Source organism: Trachemys scripta, chromosome 8 (assembly GCF_013100865.1).
Source record: "Trachemys scripta elegans isolate TJP31775 chromosome 8, CAS_Tse_1.0, whole genome shotgun sequence".
NCBI classification, from domain to species: Eukaryota; Metazoa; Chordata; order Testudines; family Emydidae; genus Trachemys; species Trachemys scripta.
Genome location: NC_048305.1, coordinates 30,114,508 through 30,137,739, shown reverse-complemented (window position 1 = coordinate 30,137,739; position 23,232 = coordinate 30,114,508). Strand labels below are relative to the sequence as shown.

The 23,232-nt window shown below is 40.5% G+C and overlaps 1 protein-coding gene across 2 annotated transcripts in view; it reads right to left on the bottom strand.

Annotated features, from left to right (window-relative positions):
- Positions 1-23,232, bottom strand: part of DOCK2 (dedicator of cytokinesis 2) — a 494,284-nt gene that overhangs the window by 405,750 nt on the left and 65,302 nt on the right. For both annotated transcript variants that reach the window (XM_034779264.1, XM_034779265.1), the window contains exons 12-20: positions 21,774-21,850; positions 21,010-21,135; positions 18,128-18,252; positions 12,353-12,451; positions 8,604-8,676; positions 8,414-8,517; positions 5,082-5,265; positions 4,881-4,978; positions 1,129-1,218 (exon numbers count right to left, since the gene is read on the bottom strand). In XM_034779264.1, the coding sequence (XP_034635155.1) occupies positions 1,129-1,218; positions 4,881-4,978; positions 5,082-5,265; positions 8,414-8,517; positions 8,604-8,676; positions 12,353-12,451; positions 18,128-18,252; positions 21,010-21,135; positions 21,774-21,850 (976 nt within the window). The remainder of the gene's footprint in view (positions 1-1,128; positions 1,219-4,880; positions 4,979-5,081; positions 5,266-8,413; positions 8,518-8,603; positions 8,677-12,352; positions 12,452-18,127; positions 18,253-21,009; positions 21,136-21,773; positions 21,851-23,232) is intronic.

Genomic DNA, 23,232 nt, shown 5'->3' with positions numbered 1-23,232 from the left:
TGCTGGAAACCAGTCCAGCTCACCTGTGTTAGCATGGTTAAGATGGGTACTGGATTTATAACAATATTTTTAGACTTTATGAAATGCTTTTAAGTTGCTTCACGTATTAATTCCACTCTTCTTGTCTGTATCCCAAGCTATAAGGTGATATGTAAGTTTATTTTGCAACTGTAGGACTGCTTGCTATGACCCTGTGAACCCAATCAGAAGGACTAGTCCACCGCCCATCAAGAAGGACTATAGGAATGAAGTAAGCCATTGTGGAGCATCACAATACAAAGACTTAGTTAATGGCTCTCTCTGACCCACAAAAGTGTGTTACATGCAAGAAAGCCCTTACCATCAGCTTGAATGCTGGTGGGAGGAAATAAAACAGAACAGAAAAAATTTCATCTCTCTTTTGATGTTTGGGCTCAGACAGGGCCAGACACACTAAACTGAAGCAGAGGTCCCCATGATTACTTTGGGTTTGCCCTGAAAGACATTTTGAATTGAGAGATGTAGACATCTGACACCTTTTGGAACCACAGACTGCCTGCTTTAACCTGTAAATAACTCTGATTTTCTTCCTAGTCAATACATTCTTAGTTTACTATAGGTCTGACTACCAGAGTTGTCTTTGGTGAGAGATCTGAGTTATAAATTCGTCTGGGGAAAGTGACTGGTCTATTAAGACTGGGGGCAACCTGAATATTTTGTGACCTTTGGTGTAAGTGACCATTTATCACTTAGTCTAGTTTGCCTGAGTGGCAAGATAGAGTGGAATGCCCAAGGGGACTGTCTGTGCCTCCATGGTAAGACTGTTTATAGTACTTTCAGAGATCAGATTTGTTACAGGGTTATAGAACATATCACTAGCTTGGGATGTCTGCTCTCCTTTTTGACAGTCTGCTCTGAGGTTGGCACTTATGGTCATAAGCCACTCCACACAGCGTGACACACTCAAAGGCAACTTTTCATCAACTAGTTTTGTTATTTTAACACTAATTCCTTGAGGTGTATATATACATACTATGGAGTCTCTTATGACTCTTTAGTAGTGCAGTGTCTTCAGTGCATTTCAAGTCCATTTGCTCATTTTTTCTATTTGCAGTGTAGTCTTTTTTTTTTTCCTATGATGATTCTTACCAGTGCATCAAAGACTAGAATGTCATATTCATCACTATGGGAATGTTCCATCATGATGTTAAACAGGGCATCCAAAGTGTCTTGGAGAAACTATATGATGGAAAATGAAACAAGACAAAATAATTAAAATAACTTGGAAAAAATCACATTGAGAACTCATTTTGCAGATAATGGAACCTGGTTTCCTCTAGATGGATTTTTGGAGGCCCCTGGGAAAATTGTGGGGCTTTTTTTATGATGCACCTCAGAGGATATAGCCTTTAGTTCCTGGAATTTGACCTTGTCCCTGAAGATTCCGATCGGTTAGTCCATAATATACACTTAGGCTCTTTATCAATGCTATGACTTTAAACTATCACTATCTGTAGTTTGTATATAATTAAAACAATTCCTGTCTTTTTGAGTGACATAGATCAATATTTGCTCTTTTTATCCTGAAAAGGTAACAGCACAAAAGATGTTTATCCCTCTAGAGCAGGGATCGGCAATCTTTAGCACCTGGCCCGTCAGGGAAATCCGCTGGCAGGCTGGCACGGTTTGTTTACCTGCAGTGTCCAAAGGTTCGTCCGATTGCAGCTCCCACTGGCTGCGGTTCGCTGTTCCAGGCCAATGGGGGCTGCAGGAAGCTGCGTCCAGCACATCCCTTGGCCCATGCTGCTTCCTGCAGCCCCCATTGGCCTGGAGCGGCGAACCACGGCCAGTGGGAGCTACGGTCGACCGAACCTGCAGACGCTGCAGGTAAACAAACTGGCCTGGCCCGACAGTGGTTTTCCCTGACGGGCTGCATGCCAAAGGTTGCCGATCCCTGCTCTAGAGCCTGAGACTGAGCCCATTATAGTCAATAGTGAGACCCCCGTTGATTTGAATTGGCTTTGGCTCATCCTTAGTGGGTACTGCACTTTTCACCCCCTCCCCATAGAACAGAGGTAGCTACTATAGCATTAGTTGCTTTTAGACTTAAAAGGTAAGGTTGATTTAAATTACATGACTCCTAACTTGGGTGCCTTCTCTTTATGTCTTCATTAACTATTAACATTGTTCAGTAGTTTTTCACAAATTCTTACCTACCTTGCATTTGTTATAAGAAGGCAGGGCATTAATAATATATTCCCATTTTTAAAAAACCTGACATATATACCCAGCTATAAAAAAACAATGCTTATTCTCTTGTATACCTGTTGATAGCAGCAGAAAGCACAAGCTGAGCAAATATTCCTTTACCAGCTATGTGTGAGCAATGTTTACTATTATTCTCTTCCATCATTTTTTTTAATCACCTGTCTATGACAAGCCCAAAATTAAAATTTAGCTCTGATGTAGGTTGAGTGTCAGAATATTTGTGAAAAGCACCACTTTGTCGCTAATGTCCCAATTCTGTATTCTCTGCACAAAGAAAATTCCCAGATGGATAAATCTTTAACCCCACTTGAGAATAAGAAAGCATAATGGATCAGGCCAGAAACCCATCTGTACTCATCATCATCATCTGATAGTAGCTGACACTAGATGCTTTGGAGGAAGGGGCAGAAACTCTTTAGTAGACAATTATGGAGTTTCCTGCCCACAAGGAAGTACCTTACTAACCCTTATAATTAGAGGCTCGTTTATGCACTTAAGATTATACCTCTTTCAAAACTTTAAAGATCAGGGAAGGTTTTCATTAGTATCATTATAGAGAGGACAGAAAGGAAAAAAAACGTATCTGAAAGCAAATGTTTGTTATTTCTTGGATTAAAAACTACATGTAGTCTAAACAGTTACTGTAAGATTCAAGAATTCTGTGTTGTGTTGAAGATAGAGGTCCAGAATCTGTTAAATGGGCTTTCATTGTCATTTATCAAGTGCTTTACTAAAGTCCATATAGATTAGATCTACCACATTTCTCTTGTCTAGAGAATCAGTTATCAAAGAAAGATGTCAGGTTAGTCTGACACAGTCTGACCATGTTGCACTATCTCCTATTTATGTCTAATTATTCTTTCCTTCACAATTTGTTTTAAAGCCTTGCATATATTGAGATCAGACTAATGGGTCTGTAGTTGCCTGGATCACACAGACAGAGATAATATTTATGGGACCCAGGTATGAGATGTGCTAGCCATTGTCACCTGTTTTGCATAGTAAGTCAGTTTTATAGTTCCCTGAAGAGTAAACTACAGGTGCAAAGTAAAATTCCAATGCCGGGGGGGAAATGGTTGTTTTAGCTATTTTCTCAATGATTTGAACACATACAAAGTGCAGCGGGAAGAGACATGGCACCACAAACTAGCAACAATAACATGTTTACCTTGGCTAAGGCATGTTGAAGCAGTAAGATTTTGAATTAAGGATCTACAAGTGTTAGACTAATACTATGTTTGGAATATTCATGGGACTCTGAGTTAGCTGAGCAATATTCCCTTAATCAAGGTGGGTGTCCCAGAAGACAACGGTGTGAAGCTTCAAGTAGACAGAAAATGAGCTATACCTATTGGATTACAGGACAGTATTACTACCTCTGCTAGTGATATTTAGCTAGATAGATGTAGATACACATGTGGGGAATAAAATTTGACAAGGAGAAAAACCAAGATTAAGCCATCTTTCTACCTTCCAGAAAAACACTAAAATAAAAATTGGAGACAGGCACCTTTAGGAGGAGGAATGGGAAGTGGCAGAAGTCATTTCCCTTGAGGATTTGTATCTGCCAGATTTAGCTACTTCTGCAGCCTTGCAAATAGTCTTTACATGGAGCAATAAACTGATTTTTAAAGTAAATGCATATCACTTGCATTTGTTAACGTAGAGGGCCTCAGCTTTATCCAATAACTCGTTCAGTATTACAACTTCTAATCTACTCTCATCTAGGCTAAATATTTGTTATGTTGTTACTTAGATTGTTTTCTACGTGTGTATTTCAAATTTGCAAATATGGTCAAATGAATTTTATATGTATGGCTGAAAGAGGTCAAATACCTTTGGCTATATGTCCATATCTGCTAGTGAGTCAAATGAAATTAGCCTAACACAAATAGCATCAAAAATGTATTGTACTCTTGCACACTTGTTCAAACGTGGCCCAGCAGGCAACAATGTGTGATGTCAGCATAGGAATTTCTGACATTAAACTATCTAATATAAGGACTCTTACTCATAATAGTAATGAAATCCTAAGTTACCATCCTATAGTGACTACATTGATTTTCTCCATCCATATTGTAACTAATATCTATTTAAAAATTATCCTTACCTGTCCCACTAGCTTAATCCTTATAAGTGTGCAAACTGTAGTTTGCTTTCACCAAGATTGGTGTTAAGATATATTAAGATATATTGGAAATTGTTTCATATGAGCATCTTGTACAATTAATGACAAAACTTTGTCATTGTAATGATTTTATGTGAACAGAGAAAATTATCTCTCATTTCAGGGAAGAGTGGTGCGCAGCTGAGCTCTGCAGCATCACCTCTTCCTAAATCATTGGAATGGTGTATTTTGTCCATTGTGTGGAGGAAGACTAGGTTCTGGAATAACAAGGGCATACCTAACTCTACTAAACGAAAAAAAATAATCCCCTCTATCAGACTATTGTTGAATGCCATGAACAACAGTCTGACAGAAGTCTAAATGTTCTATCCTCTGTCAAAAGAGAAGCAGCAGGCTCACAAAATCAGCGTTAAAGGGGAGAGGAACCCAGGAGTTTGCTATTTACAGAGCTCCAACAGCAACAGAACAGCAGCTGTGTAACAATGTAACATTGAAAAGAAGGTACCTTCACAACTTCCTCCCCATCCACAATCTTCAGTTTTTCTAAATTTTCCTGTAGCAGTTCCGGTTTCATGCGCCACTTCAAAAGACCCAGTAAACCCACTGAAATAAATTGCAGAGAAGATAACTCACATGGATGTTAAAAAGCTTTAAGAATGTGTAATAGCCTTTTTCAAATGCTTACACAAGAATTTGAACTGCATACCATTTTGAGTTAGCTTTGTTGAACAAACCAGAGTTGAAATAGAAAAGGCATCCCGTGTGCTTACTGAGAGTCCTCCTACACTGCTAGCACTTCGGCTTAAGGTCAATCCTTTATTCTCCACATGTTGGCGAGAGGAAGGTAGAGTCAAATAGGCACTGGCATCCTCCATTTTCTTACTATCACCCTGAAAATATATTAGTTATGTATTATTTGTACTGCAGGAATGCATAGGAATCACAGTCATGGACAAGCATTAGGCACTGCACAAACATAGTTTACAAAGTAAGGATAGGTAAAAGAAAACAGGTCAAGCGCAAGTAAACACAAACAATGCTGGTCAGCAAGAAAGCTGTAGTCTCAGCACACCAGCAATCTCACCACTGTCAAGATTTTTTTCTAGGCACCACAGGAAAAGTTTAAGGAGAGGTGACTTTGAGGGTGCTCAAAGGGTGCTCCTTTCCATATGCAAAGGGCAGCCTGGAAGAAATTGGAAAGGCAATTGTTTGAAAATGTAATAAGTGGACGACGCTGGCTGGTATCCGTGGTAGAATGCAGGCTGGAGTTGACCTCTCAGTAGCACAGACAAGTAAAGTGGGGATAGGACATGAAGGGCCTTGAAAGTGGCAAAGTAGTTTGTATTTGATGAAATGGAGAAGAGGACAGTGAAGGGATGCAAAGAGGATGACGTGATCAAATCAAGAATCCTGGAAAAAAAATTTTGAAGCACCATTTTGAATGGCTATAAGGGGGTGGGGAGATCAAGACTGCATTTTTCAAGGTCACAGAAGATGATGTTGCAGTAATTGAGATCCAACAGGAGGGTGATCTGGACTGTCTGGATGGAGGGGAAAGGCGATATCTTAGAGATGTTATTCAGGAATAACTGGCAAGATGTAAAATGGGAGATTATTTCTTCTGATTTAAAGACATTCCATAGAGAGTCAATCAAAACAGAATTGTGGTGTTTGGCCTTCTAAGAGAAGCTGTGAATAGTGATGAGCCAAAGAAAATGACATTCTAATTTTGTATAAAGGCAAAGTAAATCTGTATTCTGTAAAATTATTTTAGAAGTCTTCTCAATAATTGTATGCACTTGAATATTGATTAGGGTGGACAGATACTATGACAGACCGAATGCAGTCTGTCATAAAATCCAATTTGATTACATTGGGACTATTCAGAAATGAGAAATTAGGGAAAACTATACTCAGTTGACAATTAAGACTGGAACTGAAAACAGTCTCCCTAACACAAGCTTCTAGCAAAAGAAGCCTATTAAAATAAAATAAAAACTACACTTTAGTCAGATTATGAAATGGTAGGTACTAGGGAAGGAAAATAGAATATACTTAACTACAGCTCTTGGAATGGCTACTTGCACCATATAGTACATCTATCAGTTCACAGTTTGTACCCAATACTGTTGCAACTATTCAAATTTCATGACTGTTCAGGTTTGAAGCTGAATTTCCAGACCATATCAGAAGGTGCAACTGCCAGGCCTGCAGAGCAAGTGTAGCAGATGTGGAGGAGAGTGTGCTGACCTGAAATTTACTCAGCACAGGATTTCTAGATTCAGGAGACTTATTCTTTGACATTTACCATAGCTCCAAAAGGTTTGGCCTATGAAAGAAGGGCTGTGTGCAAACAGACCTATGGTGTCAGTTTTTACGGTTTTATATAATTCTTGAGATAATTCATGCTAATGCATCCCTAAGAGGTGTCAGGGATGCTTCCCAGTCTGACAAGATGTAGAAAGAGGCTTGGGCCTAAACTCAGTTCAGGTTCTCACTCAAAAGCATTAAAAATACCACAGGTTTTCCATCCCATGAGGAGATGTCCATTCTATAGCTGCAGTTAAGCAAACCACAGGAAAAGCCTGAATATTATCAAGAGATATATTGAGGGTGGAAAGGTCACTTCTGAAGTTGAAGATGTACTAGAACATTGGCAAGTGTTGCCTGCTTCCTCAATATTATCAGTCTCACAATTAGGTTTTTTTTTTTTTTTTTTAAACATATTAGATGAGAGTCTCAGCTTTCATTTTGAATTAAAAGTTTCTAACCCTCAGAGAAAAGCTTGAAAACGTGATTCAAGTGCACACCAAAGGACTGAACATCAGAAACCAAAAAAAGAAAAAAAAAACACCTAAAAACTTTAAACTCAAAAGGTTTTAAATACCTTTTAAAGCCTCTCCATTTCTGGGATCCTGACTCATGTTTTTAAATGCTTAGCATTGGTGTATCTGTGTTTGAATTCTAGAAGTAGCATTTCTCTGTCAGAAATGATCTGTCTATCTTCTACCATAAATATAATGTGCCAACTCAGTTTAGCATTTCTAATATTATATGCTCTTGCTTAACCAGAAGTTATGGGCTTGATGCAGGAATCAGTTGCTGAAATTTATGGGTTGCATTATACAATCAATCAAGACTGGATGATCATAACGGTCCCTTCTGGCCTCAATATTTATCAGTTTTAGCACCAACAAGAGGTTGGCAAATATCTAAAAAAATACATTAATCTCCACTGGAATTTATAAACTATTTGCTTTAGTTGTGTGCATGCCTCTGTTTTAGCTTGCCATGAATATTACAGAAAACTAGTTTACTGGACCAAACACATTTGGAAACAGCTAATTAAATACAGGATTGATTATATTTTCAGGAAATTCATTTCCAATTCCCAGTCTTCAGTATCTGCATGGGAAACCCAAGTTTAATATCATTCATCCAACCGGGGTGGTGGGAAGGTCAACCGCGTTATCTGTGGCTAATCAGAACTAACCAGCACTGTTCAAATGTCCGGTATCCAAATCCCTGCAACTGACTGTTCATATACAATCCACGGCTAAGTAGTATTCATTGTAATTATAAACCAACCAACCCTTCACAAATACAAGGAAGTCACAAGCTGTTCACAGATTATTCACAAGGCAGAAGAGATCATGCTGAAATTAACTGAATCAGTGTTTAATTGAATTTCATTCCATGCTCTAATGATGGTTTAAGTCCAGGCCTTGAGTTTTGTCCCAAGCTTCTAGAAGTAGGGACAAAGTAAACTTTAAGCAGGGCAACAAAGGTTAAAATGTGGGAACAGCAACTATCCTGTGTCACTCTACAAGGATTCCTACCTACAGCGAACGTTTGGGGTCATCTTGACTGGCTCTAGAAAAAGATGCATCCAGTCTTGTCCATTCAGAGGAAGGACCACATAATTTAAGTCTTTAATAGGAAGACCATCGAAAACTGGGAATATCATAGAAGACTGAACAGTAAAAAAGTCAGTGGAAAAAAATAATTCCTTCTATGCAACAGCCTTCATTACTATACCTTTAATACTACTAACTCATGGGAGCCATCTTGAAGAGTTGTACCATCCTCCTTCATTAGCTTTACGTAGGCCATTGCAAAATTCTTTTCTCCTTTGTCTTTAGCTACAAAGTACAAAATCATGTGTTATTTTTTTTAAAGGATCGGCAACCTTGATTGCAAACAAAAATAATAAAAATTCTGTACTTACACTCTTGAGATGACCTATGTCTGAACATGAAACGCAGATGTATTCTTTGCATGTCTTCAATGGGGACTGCCACCTTTTATAAATCAGAAGTTATGGCACATAATTAAACTGGTCTACTTTGAAATGAATATCCACCATTCCTTTAATTGCTGGGTTTAGCTACTCATGCAATCTGGGCAATTTACAAATTCTGGTTGATATTGTGAAGTTGTTCTTACTGAATATTGCTGCATCAAGGAATGCCTCTGTATATTGCTAACAAGCTTGTAAGCACATCTCTTCCAGACTAGGGACAATGGAGAGTAGTTACCTTTAATGACTGTACTCTGATTGCTCAGTATATATGCTAAGAAGGAGGATGTCTAGAGCTGGGAGAAACCACTTCCTCCAGCCTGCATGTAAGTAGGCTTGGGTTTGAAGAGTGGAAAATTACTAGCAGCAGGACAAAGGAGCCAGGAGTTGATGATGGGACATATCAACTTTAGGAAGTTGGAAACACACAGAAAGTTTTGGGCAGGAGAGAGGGGAAGAGACAGGAATGCCTTCATAGCAGGGGAAACTCCGCTTAGGACCAACGTAGGTCAAAGCAAGCTGACCTGGAGAGAGAGAGAGAGAGAGAGAGCGTGCGCGCATGCATGTGAAAGGCTCCACGATTATAACAACAAACCACGGTGTTGAAGCAGAAGCACCCTGGACAGACCCAGAGGACTCTGACCCGAATCATGCTCTGGACTGGTGAGGAAACTAAGGCAGGGAAATGTATATAGACTTATTTTTGTATAGAGCTGTGTATTTCTTGTGATTAAGAGCAATGGTGGTTTAGAATCCTGTGAAAGTCAGTCTGTGCATTGGGTGTTAAATATATGCCCTTCAAGAGTTAACCTGTGGGTGCAGAGTACCCGGATGGCAGAAGGTCTCGAAGAGGGAGTGTTTAAGCTATAGGAGAGTGAGTAGTTAACACTGGTAATGAGGGGTAGGCAGCTGGATCACAAAATCTCAGCTTTCAGAAGAGTGTGCTAAATGTGAGTATGTTGAGGGATCCCAACAAGAGGCAGTGCCTGGATTCTGTTCAATTCTGGAGGCTTAAAGCGGATGGGGCCCAATGAAGTGCGGCTCCTCACAGGTAGGGTTGCCAGGCGTCCGGTTTTTGACCAGAACACCCAGTCGAAAAGGGACCCTGGCGGCTCCGGTCAGCACTACCAACCGGGCCATTAAAAGTCTGGTCGGCCGTGCTGCAGGTCTAAGGCAGGCTAGTCCCTACCTGTCCTGGAATCACGCTGCACCCCGGAAGCAGCCAGCAGGTCCAGCTTCTAGGCAGAGGGGCCACGGTGCTCTGTGTCCTATCCCCACCCCGAGCACCGGCTCCACACTTCCATCAGCCGGGAACCACAGACAATGGGAGCTGAGGGGCGGGTCCGGCAGGCGAGAGCAGTGCTCAGAGCCACCTGGCCCCCCACTTAGGAGCTGGACCTGCTGGCCCCTTCCAGGGCACAGCGTGCTGCCAGGACAGGCAGGGAGCCTGCCTTAGCCCTGCTGCGCCACTGACTGGGAGCCATCCGAGGTAAACCCACGCCCCTACCCTGAGCCCCTCAGAAACCCAGGACCCCCTCCCATACTCTGAACCCCTCATCCGCAGCCCCACCCCAGAGCCTGCACCCCCAGCCAGAGCCCTCACCCCCTTCTGCACCCCAACTCCCTTCCTCAGACCAGACCCCCCCCAAACATACCCTGACCCCCTCATTTCTGGTACCACCCCTCTGGCACTCCAACCCCCTGCCCCAACTCAGTGAACGTGAGTAAGGGAGTAGGAATGTAGTCAGCGGGGGGTGGGGCCTCAGGGAAGGGGCGAGGCTACGGTGTTCAGTTTTGTGCAATTAGAAAGTTGGCAGCACTACTCACAGCCATCTGGGGAGTGGGCACTTGACCAAACTTGAGACAGTCATAACCACATGCAAAAATCAGTGGTACTCTTCCCCACCTGTATGCTGGCCCTATAAAGCCTTGCATACACAAGACACATTTGCCTAGGCCTGGCCTCAGTAAGCAGAAGAGATGCTAGGCCTGAAATCATCTGCTTGGAATTCCTAATGAATTCAGAGGCACCACAGTCAAGCAGAATAGAGGAGGGTGTAAAAAAGGACTGCAGCAGGAGGAAGTGGACTGAGCTCTGGGTGCCTGGGATCCTATTATACAGTCCAGGATGAAAATGTTGATCAGGACCACTTCCAATTTGCATGTGAGTATGGCTAAAGCCATCAGTTATAGGACTGAGAACAGTTCATGTGCTAGAAAACAAAAATGAAAATGGAAAGTGAAAGTGAAATTGTACTGTTAAGTATATGGTTTTATATAACACCCCTCAAAGCCCTTTAACATCAAATCATAAAGCCCTATGGAGGTAATTATATCTCTTCGGTAATGGATGAACTGGAGTAGAGAAATATTAAATGACTTTCCCAAAGCTGCAAAACAAGTCAGTATCAGAGCTATGAAGAGAAGCAGGGAGTCATGATCAGATCACATTCCCACCCACTCTCTCACACCTTACAATCTAATTGCTAAAGAAGTCACAAACACTACAAGGAAATGAATACATTATCCAATATTAGGAGTACTCCATTAGTATAAAACATTCTCATGATCTGACAGGTCACAAATCAGATTTTTAAATTATATAATTCCGATGTCCATCTTGCATTTATTCCTATTTGCAGTATGGTAGTAGACTTGTTGGTCCCAGGATATTAGCGGGACAAAGTGGGTGAGGTAATATCTTTCATTGGACCAACTTCTGTGGATGAAATGCAGACAGACAATCTTGTCTCACCCACAGAAGTTGATCCAGTTTTATCCACCTTGACTCTCTTTATGGCTTAGACAGTGGTGGCTCCTGAAATCACATGAGACTATCTTGAAAATCACTAGCTACAACACAGCATTTTACAATACCTTAATCTGACTTGAAACCCCAACTTTCAAATAATTTAAGCACAACTATTTCTAATGACCCTCAATACAAAATCTGCTCAAGTTACTACAAAAATTTAAAATGGAAACAAGATGTCAAAATACATTTGTCAGTGCTTTCATGACTACACACACATTTTACAGCTGCAGATGACCTACCTTCTTCTTTCCACTCTCACTACATACGTTAGTGCAGTTGCAGATTTATTATACAGATTACTGACATAATTTAGCCAATCTTCCATAGCACTTTTCAAAAAAAAGCATTGACTGTAGACTTGTCAAATAACCTTGAGCCATGTTTTGTAATTATTGCCTTCAGAACCTTCCAGACTATTCCAGTTAAACACTGATTACATAGGTGTCTATTAGTTTTTCTCTAACAGACATCCAAGACCATAACAATCTAAAATTTACAAGAGGTTATTTACCATACTTGTTTAATCACTCAAGCTTCTCGCTTTCTCCATTTTACACCAGTACAGTTTCATTTCGAATAAGGCATATTCAGGACATAAGGTAAACTAAGATGATCTCATTGGTTTTGCTGCTACAACAACAAGAAATCTTAACACAGTTTTCTAGACTGAAACTTTAAGCATCACTTATCATGTATCCCTAACTGATAGTTGATGTAAGACATACATGCAACTATATTTCAAGACCTCAAGGTATTTGTTACAAAAAATCTGAGTTGCACTGTAATAGGTTTTTTTTTAGAAGAAAGGATAGGAGCTGACAACTGAAGGGGAAAATATAAATGAAAAATGTTTGTGTCATACCTTTAATGTTTCCATCCAGCGTGGCTGTTTGACCTGATAGTAGAGAACTGATCTGTATTCACTTACAGGTTTGTCCCCTGCTCCCAAACAAATTGCATTCTTACACAAAAAAAGAGAAAAAAAAATGCAACTTAGTTATTTTGTGTAAATAATTCATGGGCTGTGGGTAAAAGGCAAAACTCTCCTACTTTAGAACACTCCAACAAGGTACATATTTTCAGCATAGCAGATTTACAAAATTCATCCAAAGAACTAGAAGCGAAAGCTATTTAACTACAATAAATACTAGCATTCTAGAAATCAGAGCTATGAAGCGAAGCAGGGAGTCATGACCAGATCATCAGATCACATCCCACCCTGTCTCTCACACCGCACATTCTGATTGCTAAAGAAGTCAAACACTACAAGGAAATGAATACAATTATCCAATATTAGCAGCACTCCATCAATATAAAACATTCTGAAAATTTCTGACCCTAATGGTAACCAGTCTTATCATTTGTTTGTAACACTGATGTATTAATCTGATTCTTTAAAAAAAAATCCATACAAAATAAGTTCCCTAATGGGCTTGCATTGATCAGGTGGTATTTTACTTTGATTATTTCTAAATCTTCAGACATCCACAATGCATTTTATACGTTTTTTAGCTCTAAATATATGCTAGTGCCAATCTTTTAACAAATCTTTAGCGGGTGCAACACTGACAAAAGTTGGCTTCTGAATACTGGATTATTGGCATGAGCATGGGTTCACTATACTCAATCAATGCAATTCAATTTGTTTATTCCAGAGGTGAATTTGGCCCATTGTATAGAACCAAGAACACTATCAACCTAATTTAAATGGAAAAGCATCTTCCAATTTAAATGCAACAGAAAAAAATTGTTTACAGCTAGAGGCTACAGTGCTACATTTAATGACACATATAAAAAGGAGCACAAGATATTCTGTTCATTGCACACAAAAAAAGTTGTATTATTTGTATTGTGATAGCACCTAGAGACACCAGTCAGACCAGCAACCCACTGTGGTAGGCATTGTAGAAACACATAAGGAAGTCTCTGGCCCAAGGAGATTATAATCGACTTCAAATACAGAAACTTCAACCATCCTTTGTGTAAAATATTATCAAATGTCTTCTATTCCCACCAAGCCTCCTCTTCAGGTATTTTTAATGCTTTCCAGTGTGTTTCTTCTTCGTTTTATGTTTTGTACTGCAACCAAGTTGAACAATAAAAGTAATCTTCAGCCTAGTGCATGCAGCTATATTACCCCTTACCTGGCTCCCATTGAAATCCATGCGAGTTTTGTACATGCAAAGACTTCAAGAGGAGACCATATATTGACAAGCTAGAGTAGAAATAGTGTGTAGTACCACTACATAGTCATGTTGTGCCTCAAGAGGGCATTTATTTAAAAAGTTTCACATGAGAATGTAGGCCAGGGTCAGACATCCACATAAACACAATCGCTTGAACAATCCTGAAGCACAAAAAACTTTCAAAAGCAGGGTATGCCAGAGCAGAGGAGGCTTGGGCCACCTCAGGAGATTTTACGTCCTTTAGCATGCAGCCAGTGCCCAACAAATAATTTGCTCCATAAAGAGGCTAAGATGTAGGTGTTTGTGTCTGGGAAAGGGAAGTTGATAAGTTGTGCTTGCCTTTTTCAGTTTTCTTGGAGGTTTAGCTGGATGTCTGTGCAGCTAGAGAAAAACTTCCCAGGAGGACTAAGCTAAGCAAAGATGCCAAAGCCCTCTCTTTTCTGGGGTTTCAAATATCACAGGGCTCTTTTCCAAGAAAATGATCAACAAAATCCTAGAGAAATGCCTAGGAACACTTCCTTTAGGCAGTTTATTTTATTTCCTCTCTAAGAGGCCAGAAAACTACAAATACAACTAGGGGAGGATTTGTGTCTCTATAACTCGCTGCCCTGGCTTTTAGAAAGTAACACGCCTCTCTTTCCGAAAAGTATTCCATCCCCTATTGAGGTTCTGAGCCTAAGTAGGCTCAGCTGGACATGATTACTTCAGTTCAGGAAGGCACTCCCAATTTAGACTCCAAAATCCCTTCTATTAATTAACTCAGAATTCTCAGGCAATTGTCTTGCTCCGTGAGACTTCCCTCTAAGGACACTACTAGGAGCAGGGGATAAGGCCCCTGACAATAAGGCCCCCTCCTGGATACTCCCTCCTACCACAATACATCTCATTTCAGGGCGTATTTTTACATTTGTCATGTTTCATTTCTACACTCAAAGTTATACCCAAAGTGCATTGTGGTCTGGATGGGCTCAACCCCACATCAGTAGCATCCCCACCCCACTCCAAAGGGGAGTGGTCATTCAGTCCAAAAATAGAGCCACTTCTCTTGGCAACTGCTTTATTAACAAAAAGGTGTTCCCAAATTTACCTATATGAAACTCCAGATTAAGCCTCAGCAAGCGTTACTGCCTCTACAGTAATTTTGCCCCAACTTAAGTCTTCTACACTTGTTTGGCTGTAGTTAGGGCTCCTTCTCTCAGGATCTGTCTGCTCCAAACTCTAGCACTATCTGCCTGAGGGTACCATTATGCCACTTGCACCAGCAAGTCTGCTTTACCCCTTTCCAACAGGTTCAGCTCCAGCTAATTGGGTGTGGTTTTCAAACAGCATCGGCCACCCTAGTACACAGCAACCACAGAAAGGCAGTCACTGTTCTCCTTGAGTTCATACCCCATTTACAGAAAGGGGAAGAAAATGCGACACCCCAAAAAAGATCCAATTCTACATCCAGTTTTTGCCACCTGCTATACAGCAAGCTCTTGATGCCTTGGTTTTTCCTGGTTGTTCATTTTACTAATGACAGTCTACTGTCTTTTGTTAGTTTGATGCTATTTTTAATATATCAATATTTAACTCTATTTTAACATTTTCTTCGCAGTTTTTAAAGTCTCTATTTATATTTTAGTCTCGCCTTCCTTTCCCACCCCATATGTCTAACAATTGCTTATTCTAGTTCTATTTATCTAACATTATAAAACTTTCCCTTCCAACATTTTAATTCTCATTCTTTATTATTTTAAACCTTACCTTTTCCAAAATTTCTCATTGATTTTATCCCTCATTTCCTCCCCTCCAACACACACACACACACACACACACACACACACATACACACACACAGAGTCTATGCTATTTCTACAGACTGGCACAAGCTATAGAGTTCAGACCTCAATCTGCTTTTTAAAAAAAAAATCACCCCTAGTTTGATCAATGCTCAACTCCACTCATTTTATCACAAGGGTTTTTAATTTCTAGGCTGAGACCATTTAATGGCCTGAAAAGACTCACACAGTACAGGCAGGGATCCCGCACATAGGGTAGCTAGTTCCCTGTGCTGAGGGGCAAATAGGCCAAGCTCTCACTTCTGCCTCTATTTCTAATTGGGGTGAGTCTCACCACCCATCAAAAATGTAGCATCCCTCACTCATGGAGCATCCCTCACACGTGCACATTAAATACACACTAAATTACACATGCATAGTACTTGTTCTCAACTGTAGCTGCAACTGAAGCTAAGCTTGTACATTGTATTCAGGGGCGGATCCAGGCACCAGCACACGAAGCGCGTGCCTGGGGCGGCAAGCTGCGGGGGGCGGCCTGCCGGTTGCCGTGAGGGCGGCAGTCAGGCTGCCTTCGGTGGCATGCCTGCAGGAGGTCCGCCGGTCCAGCGGTTTTGGCAGCAATTCAGCAGCGGGTACGCCGAAGGCACGGGACCGGTGGACCTCCCGCAGGTATGTCACCGAATCCGCGTTACCAGCAGACTGCCCGCAGGCATGCCGCCGAAAGCCACCTGACTGCCATGCTTGGGGTGGCAAAATACATAGAGCCACCCCTGATTGTATTGGCTGACAGACATTTATAAACATCAGATAGCAGTGCACCGTCTAACCTAACCACTTCATACCTTATGAAGTCATTCTTTTAAACATGTGACAAGAAGGTTATAATATTGATACCTGAAGAGGAGTAATGAGGCTTTATTTCTGGGTTCTACTGAGGAAATATAGGCATGTGCCTAGGTAGGTCCATCTAAATTAGTAGAAATACATATCCCCAAAGGGTGTTTTATAATGCACCATTCTCACATGAGTTGTTTCAATGTATTCTGTGACATTTACTTATAGAAGGTAACCTTCTCTCTTGTTTGCAGAAATAAATCTAGTGCCAGTTTTTCAATTTAAACTAGTTTGATAGCTAAACTCAGCCATAACTTCCCTATTTAAAGAATGAAATCATGGATGCTTCAATTCTTTGTTGTAACTCACTGAAAATTAATTGATACTACTTAATGTGTTTATTGTGGATTGGTGTTCTGTATTGTGTACTATTTCTAATTCAGCTTTGCTTTTGTTATATCTAGATAAAGCAGAAGTGCAGTTATCTTCCCAATGTTTATCGTGTGTTCTCAAGTTTATCTTAAATAAACAGATAAGATTTTTTGTGTAATTAAGAGGTTTAAAGGAGTTATGCCTAAAAAAATTGCTTGAACTGAATTGACTTAAGCTGCAAATATAGACACCGTGATGTGCTTTGTTTCTCATTTGATTAGGGAGAAGGTGCATGAATAGAGCAGGATAGAAAATTTAAGTTACGATATTATTTTATTTCTGGACGTTTAAATATGTTCATTTTATTAAGTACTGTATTAATGAGAAGGTGCCTAGACTTTGGGATAGGCACTGTTACAGAAAATTAAGTGAAGACATAAAATAGTGCCAGGTTTCCAAAAGGACTTCTACCTAGCTTCCACTTGCCCATCCCCAAACTTGCACTTACGGGTTAACATCGTTACTTGCAGATGCAGGCAACAGAACTTAGAACTGAGAGATCCAAAGCTCTTTGGGGTGTCTTTCTCCTTCATTTTCACATGACTGATGTGCACACAAGTTTTTACATGTGCAAATTTACATACTCACTGCTGGAGGCCACATTTTGATGTTTGGCCCCATAATGAAGATTTGTTGCATCATACATGCATTAACATGAAGTTTGATAAATGTGGACCAAGTTCTCAATTCTGCCAGTGTAAGGCTTTTGACACAGTTAATTGCTCCAGATTTACAGTATCTTAAGAAATGTCACTGCTTTCACTCTTCTGAATACAGCATAGTTCCAAAAAGAACAGCATAAAGCCCAAAACAAAGTGGAAGAAAATCTTCCTAAATGTAGGACAGCTGTTAATGTCTTGAGACAAAAAAAGCTATACACAAAAAGAAAACAGACACCATGAAAAAACTTGTAAATATTGATGTTGCATATGTACAGACAGACACACACTCGTCCACATTGCTATCTTACTTAACTCAAGCAGACTATCCCCACCCAAGAGATAAGAATACAGTCTTCGTGTCCCATTCCTGCATTGGCTTGTTGTATAATGAAGATGGAACATTTAGTTAACATAGCAATTACTTTACTCTTCCAGGAATCCCCATGAGGAAATCTCTAGAGTAAAAGTGGAGTCACAGTCAATAAGAGCAGATCATCTGTTCGCTTGCTAGTCAGAGCTAAAAGGTCAACAAACGTCTTTTATGGGTTTATGTACATTACTTAAGGCTTTTATTAAGTATAACAATTCCAGCATGACAAAACTCAATAGAAATAGAACACAAATGTACTGCAGGATATTACATTACAATGTTATTCAAAATGCATGTGAAGTGTAAGTTTACTTCTAAGATGGGTTTAATATTTTCATGTTTAATGCTAATGGAAAGACAGACAAAACTTACTGGTATCACTTTTCCTTCTTCATCACAGACACACATGATCACTTCCACATTTCTCTGGGTTGTTTTATTGTACTTATCAAAATCACCCGTAGTCAGTGTAACATAAATATCATTTCTTATATCCCCTATGACAGAAATGCAAAAGGTTAGAAAGCAGAATAAAAATATATTACGAAATCATACATACTCATCTCACTATGCTGAACTATATTAAATGAAGTTAAGTTCATTCTAAAGAAAAGTTTAAAGTGTTCTGCTTTGATATTTTCATTTGATCAGATTTTATAGGCTGGTCTGAAATGAGACAAAATGTGTTTCCTAAAAGGGAACTCATCTAACTCACAGACTGCAGTGACACCTTCTGGTGAGGTGAAGTTAAGATGCTGTTGCTCAATTTGACTAACAAGATATGAGATTCTGTTTTTCCCCCAAATGGGAGCTTTATAAAACAGCTCTTTTTGTTTTCCTCCTATGAACAAATTGAGATGTCATCAAAACCGTAATGCCACATACATGCCAGTCTGGATAATCTGAACCAAGAATTTGGCTTTAAATAAACATTCAATAGCCTGACTTCATACATATTGGTATTTTAACTGGAACAAAAGCATAGTATGAAAGTCAAACAACTAATAAAAGCTGTAAATAATTCCTTATCTACACAGTGATCATGAAAGCAATTTATGAGAAACATGGTACTTTTAGAATCATAGAACCATAGGGTTAGAAGGGACTGCAAGACTCATCTAGTCGACCCCCCTGCCAAGATGCAGGATTTGTTGTGTCTAAACCATCCAACACAGGGCTTGTCTATACTTACGCGCTGGTTCGGCGGCAGGCAATCGAACTTCTGGGTTCGATTTATCGCGTCTTGTCTGGACGCGATAAATCGAACTCAGAAGTGCTCCCCGTCGACTCCGGTAATCCTGCTCGCCGCGAGGAGTACGTGGAGTCGACGGGGGAGCCTGCCTGCCGGGTCTGGACCGCGGTAAGTTCGAACTAAGGTACGTCGACTTCAGCTACGTTATTCACGTAGCTGAAGTTGCGTACCTTAGTTCGATTTGGGGGTTTAGTGTAGACCAAGCCACAGATGGCCTTCTGAAAACCTCCAGTGAAGGAGCTTCCACAACCTCCCTAGGCAGTCTGTTCCATTGTCCTATTGTTCTTACAATTAGGAAGTTTTTCCTGAGATCTAATCTAAATCTTCTATATTGTATAGTTTAAACCTCTTGTCCTGCCCTCTGTCGCAAGAGAGAACAACTTTTCTCCATCTTTTTAGGGCAGGCTTTCAAGTATTTGAAGACGGCTATCACATCACCCCTTAATCTCCTCTTTTCCAAACTAAACATACCCAGTTCCTTCAGCCTTTGCTCATATGGCTTGCATTCCATCCCTTTGATCATCTTTGTTGTTTGCCTCTGGATCCTTTCCTTTGGCGACCAAAGTTGGACACAGTACTCTAGCTCAGGCCTAACCAGAGTGGAATAGAGTGGTACTATTACCTCCCATGACTTGCATACTATACCCTTGTTAATGCAACCTAAAATTGCATTGCTTTTTTGCAACAGCATCACATGATTGACTCATATTGAGGTTGTGATCCATGACAACTCCCAGATCCTTCTCAGCAGGGCTGCTGCCAAGCCAGTTATCACCCATTATGTATTCATGCATTTTGGTTTTTTTCCTTAAGTGTAGCCTTTTCTGAATTTCAGTTAGTCATCTATGGCCCAGTTCTCCAATCTATCCAGATCCCTTTGAATTTTAGTTCTATCCTCCAAAGTGTTGGCAACCCCCCTCGCTTTCTGTGAAAATATGATCAGTATGCTCTCTATTCCTACATCCAGGTCATTAATATAGATGTAAAATAATACTGGACCAGAACAGATCCCTGTGAAACACCACTCGAGATTTCCTTCCAGATATCATTCCATTAACAGTTACTCATTTTTTGTGGTTGTTTAACCAATTATGTATCTACTTAATTATAGTTCCACTGGGCTGCATTACTCCAGCTTTCTTATCAGAATGTTATGTGGGGACTGTGTCAAAAGCTTTGCTCCAGTCCAAGTATATTATTTCCACATTTCCTTCTATCCACCAAACCAGTCACCCTAGCAAAGAAGGAAATCAAGGTTTGGCATGGATTTGTTCTTAGTATATCCATGCTGGCTGCTAATGATCACCCCTTCATCCTCCAGGTATTCGCAAATTGAATGTTTTATACATTGCTTTAGTAGCTTCCCAGGTACTGAGGTCAGACTGACTGGTCTATAGGTCCCTTGCTCCTCCTTTTTGAAGCTGGGCACTACATTAGCCCTCCTCCTGTCTTCCAGGATCTCTCCTGTCATCCATGAATTTGCAAATATTCAGAGATTTCTTCAACTAATTCCTTCAGCACTCCGCAATGGATAGTATCAGGCCCCACTAACTTGAATTCATTCAAATTAGTCAGAAGATCTTAAATGTTCTTTATTTATCCCAATCTGCATCCCTTCCTATTTATTGTCTATGGTAATTTCGCTAGTCGTCCAATTACATGTTCTTTTTGTGAGAAGACTGAAGCAAAGTATGCATTGAACTGCTCTGCCTTCCTATCATCTTTGATCACCAGCTCACTTTCTCCACTGAGCAGTAGGCCAACACTATCCCTGATTTTTCCTTGTCTTTAAGTATTTTTGTTTTAAATGATTTATCATTACATTTATTCCCCTAAGTAATTATATTTCACTGATTGATGTAAACTTCTAATATTTAAATTAGAAATCACTCTGAAGGGTACATTGAAGTAAGCTGCAAGTTAAATATTACAGATATTTATACTAGGCTTTATAGTGAAAAGGTGAAAGTCTATTTTCAGGGCAGAACAAATCACCACCTACCTGGCATGATTATTTCAGGGAATCCCAGCTTCCTTGCAACAACTGTTGTCCTGTCAACAAGATGCGGGTAGTCCTTCCTAATCTGACTCATGTCTCCAACAAGCATTTTCATAGTTACCCACAGACCTATAGAAAAAGTGTGTGATTATGTAATTAACTTCTTTTGAGTTTATTTTGAATTAAGTTACCATTTTTCTCTCCTCTAGAGAACTGCTTAGCCATGTCACTTTTCCCAACTGCCCAGCCAAAAAACAGCTATTACTTAGGGCTGGTGTACACCGGGGGGGAGGGAAATCGATCTAAGATACGCAACTTCAGCTACATGAATAACGTAGCTGAAGTGATTTCTTAGATCGACATACCTGGGGTCCACACGGCACGGGATTGATGGCCGCAGCTCCCCTGTCGACTCTGCTATTGCCGCTCGCTCCGGCGGAGTTCCGGAGTTGACGGGGAGCGCGTTCGAGGATCAATATATCACGTCTTAACGAGACGCGATATATCGATCCCCGATAAATTGATTGCTTCCCGCTAATATGGCGGGTAGTGAAGACGTACCCTTACACTATAACTAAAGGCACTTTTCTCAGTGGGACAGGTGCTTATCTAAATAGCCTCTAACTCCCCCCTCCCCAAAGCTTTACATTCATCACTGTCCGCTTTACAGTATATCTAGCCCAATGACTGAAGTACAGGGACTGATTTGAAACCCAGACTCTAAAAAAATATGAAACTAAGATTTATAAATACAAAGACTACTTTACCTTGCCCTCCACTGTCTCCTTTTGATGCTGTGACTTTGCCTAAGAGACTGTGCAAAGAATCATTCTCTGCCACCACCCTAAAGGAAAATAGAAAAAAAATTCCTAGTAAGCACTGAAAATACCAAACAATTAAGAAAGCAATAAGGCCAATGCCCTCAGTCATTGCTCTTTACAACTTTATTATTTACCAATCCCCATCACTACGCACTTAGTGATCATCCTTCAACACGCTCTTGGTCTGTATTTGCAACTACTTAATGTTACCACAATCCTCTATATTTAATATAGGTAATACCATGAATATTGAGATAATGTCAAAGACAGAACTGAAATGTCTTCAAAGACAGCCCCTGAACAACACATTCCAGAGCTGCTGAACAGTTTAAGGTGGTAAAGCTGATGAATCACAGACTTTAGTATTGCACAACAAGGTATTTCTAATCTATTATGTGGATAAATTAATTATTTTTAGGATTGAACTCTTCTAGTTCTTTGGTGGCAGAATCACAGTAGGATTGGCAAGACAAATGTGAAGGCTTCTCCTTTAATATTTTGGCCAGTGTCAGTCAAAGAGTTTCTCAGAATTATTGGGGAGCTACAGGCCACTGCCTATGCTCTATGTACTACCTATAATGATCGTCTGGCATATGGCTTCTGATGGCACAATGATTTAGATATTGGATAAGCGATGTAGCAACTATCACAGCAGCATCATTCTGAGACATCAATAGCATCCACCATCAAGACAGTAAAGAGGGATGTCCATAACCAGATGTCATGCTCTTTGTTCTTGATACTATGGTGATGAGTATAAAACACTAAGATAGTGTTGGACCCATGTCCTTTCTGGATGTTAAAGACCAGTGACCCTATCCAGGCAATTATACCACACTCAGGGTACGTCTTCACTTACCGGAGGGTCCGGCGGCAGGAAATCGATGTTCTGGGATCGATCCCGGAAGTGCTCGCCGTCGACGCCGGTACTCCAGCTCGCCGAGAGGAGTACGCGGCATCGACGGGGGAGCCTTCCTGCCACGTCTGGACCCGCGGTAAGTTCGGACTAAGGTACTTTGAATTCAGCGACGTTATTAACGTCGCTGAATTTGCGTACCTTAGTCCGAAGTGGGGGCTTAGGGGGGACCAGGCCTCAGTGTCTTTGTACCTGAGTCCCCTAAACATTCTAGAAGCAAGTACACCAAATTATACTCAACCAGTTCATGGAGGTAGCTAAACCTTATGTTGTATCTGAGTCTGTCTGGAATGAGATGAAGTCTCCCCTGCCAACTCTGCTGCGTGGTACAGGTTGTGCCTTGTTGCAAAATCAAATGTTTTTGATATGTGCGGTAATCCTAATGGGTTCAATTAGTGCCTTTTCCAATACAGTTTTCGTCATCAGAAGCCAGAGTTGCATTAGAACCCCCTTCCCCTTCCCTTTCCTCTACTATTCAGTTCAGGAATG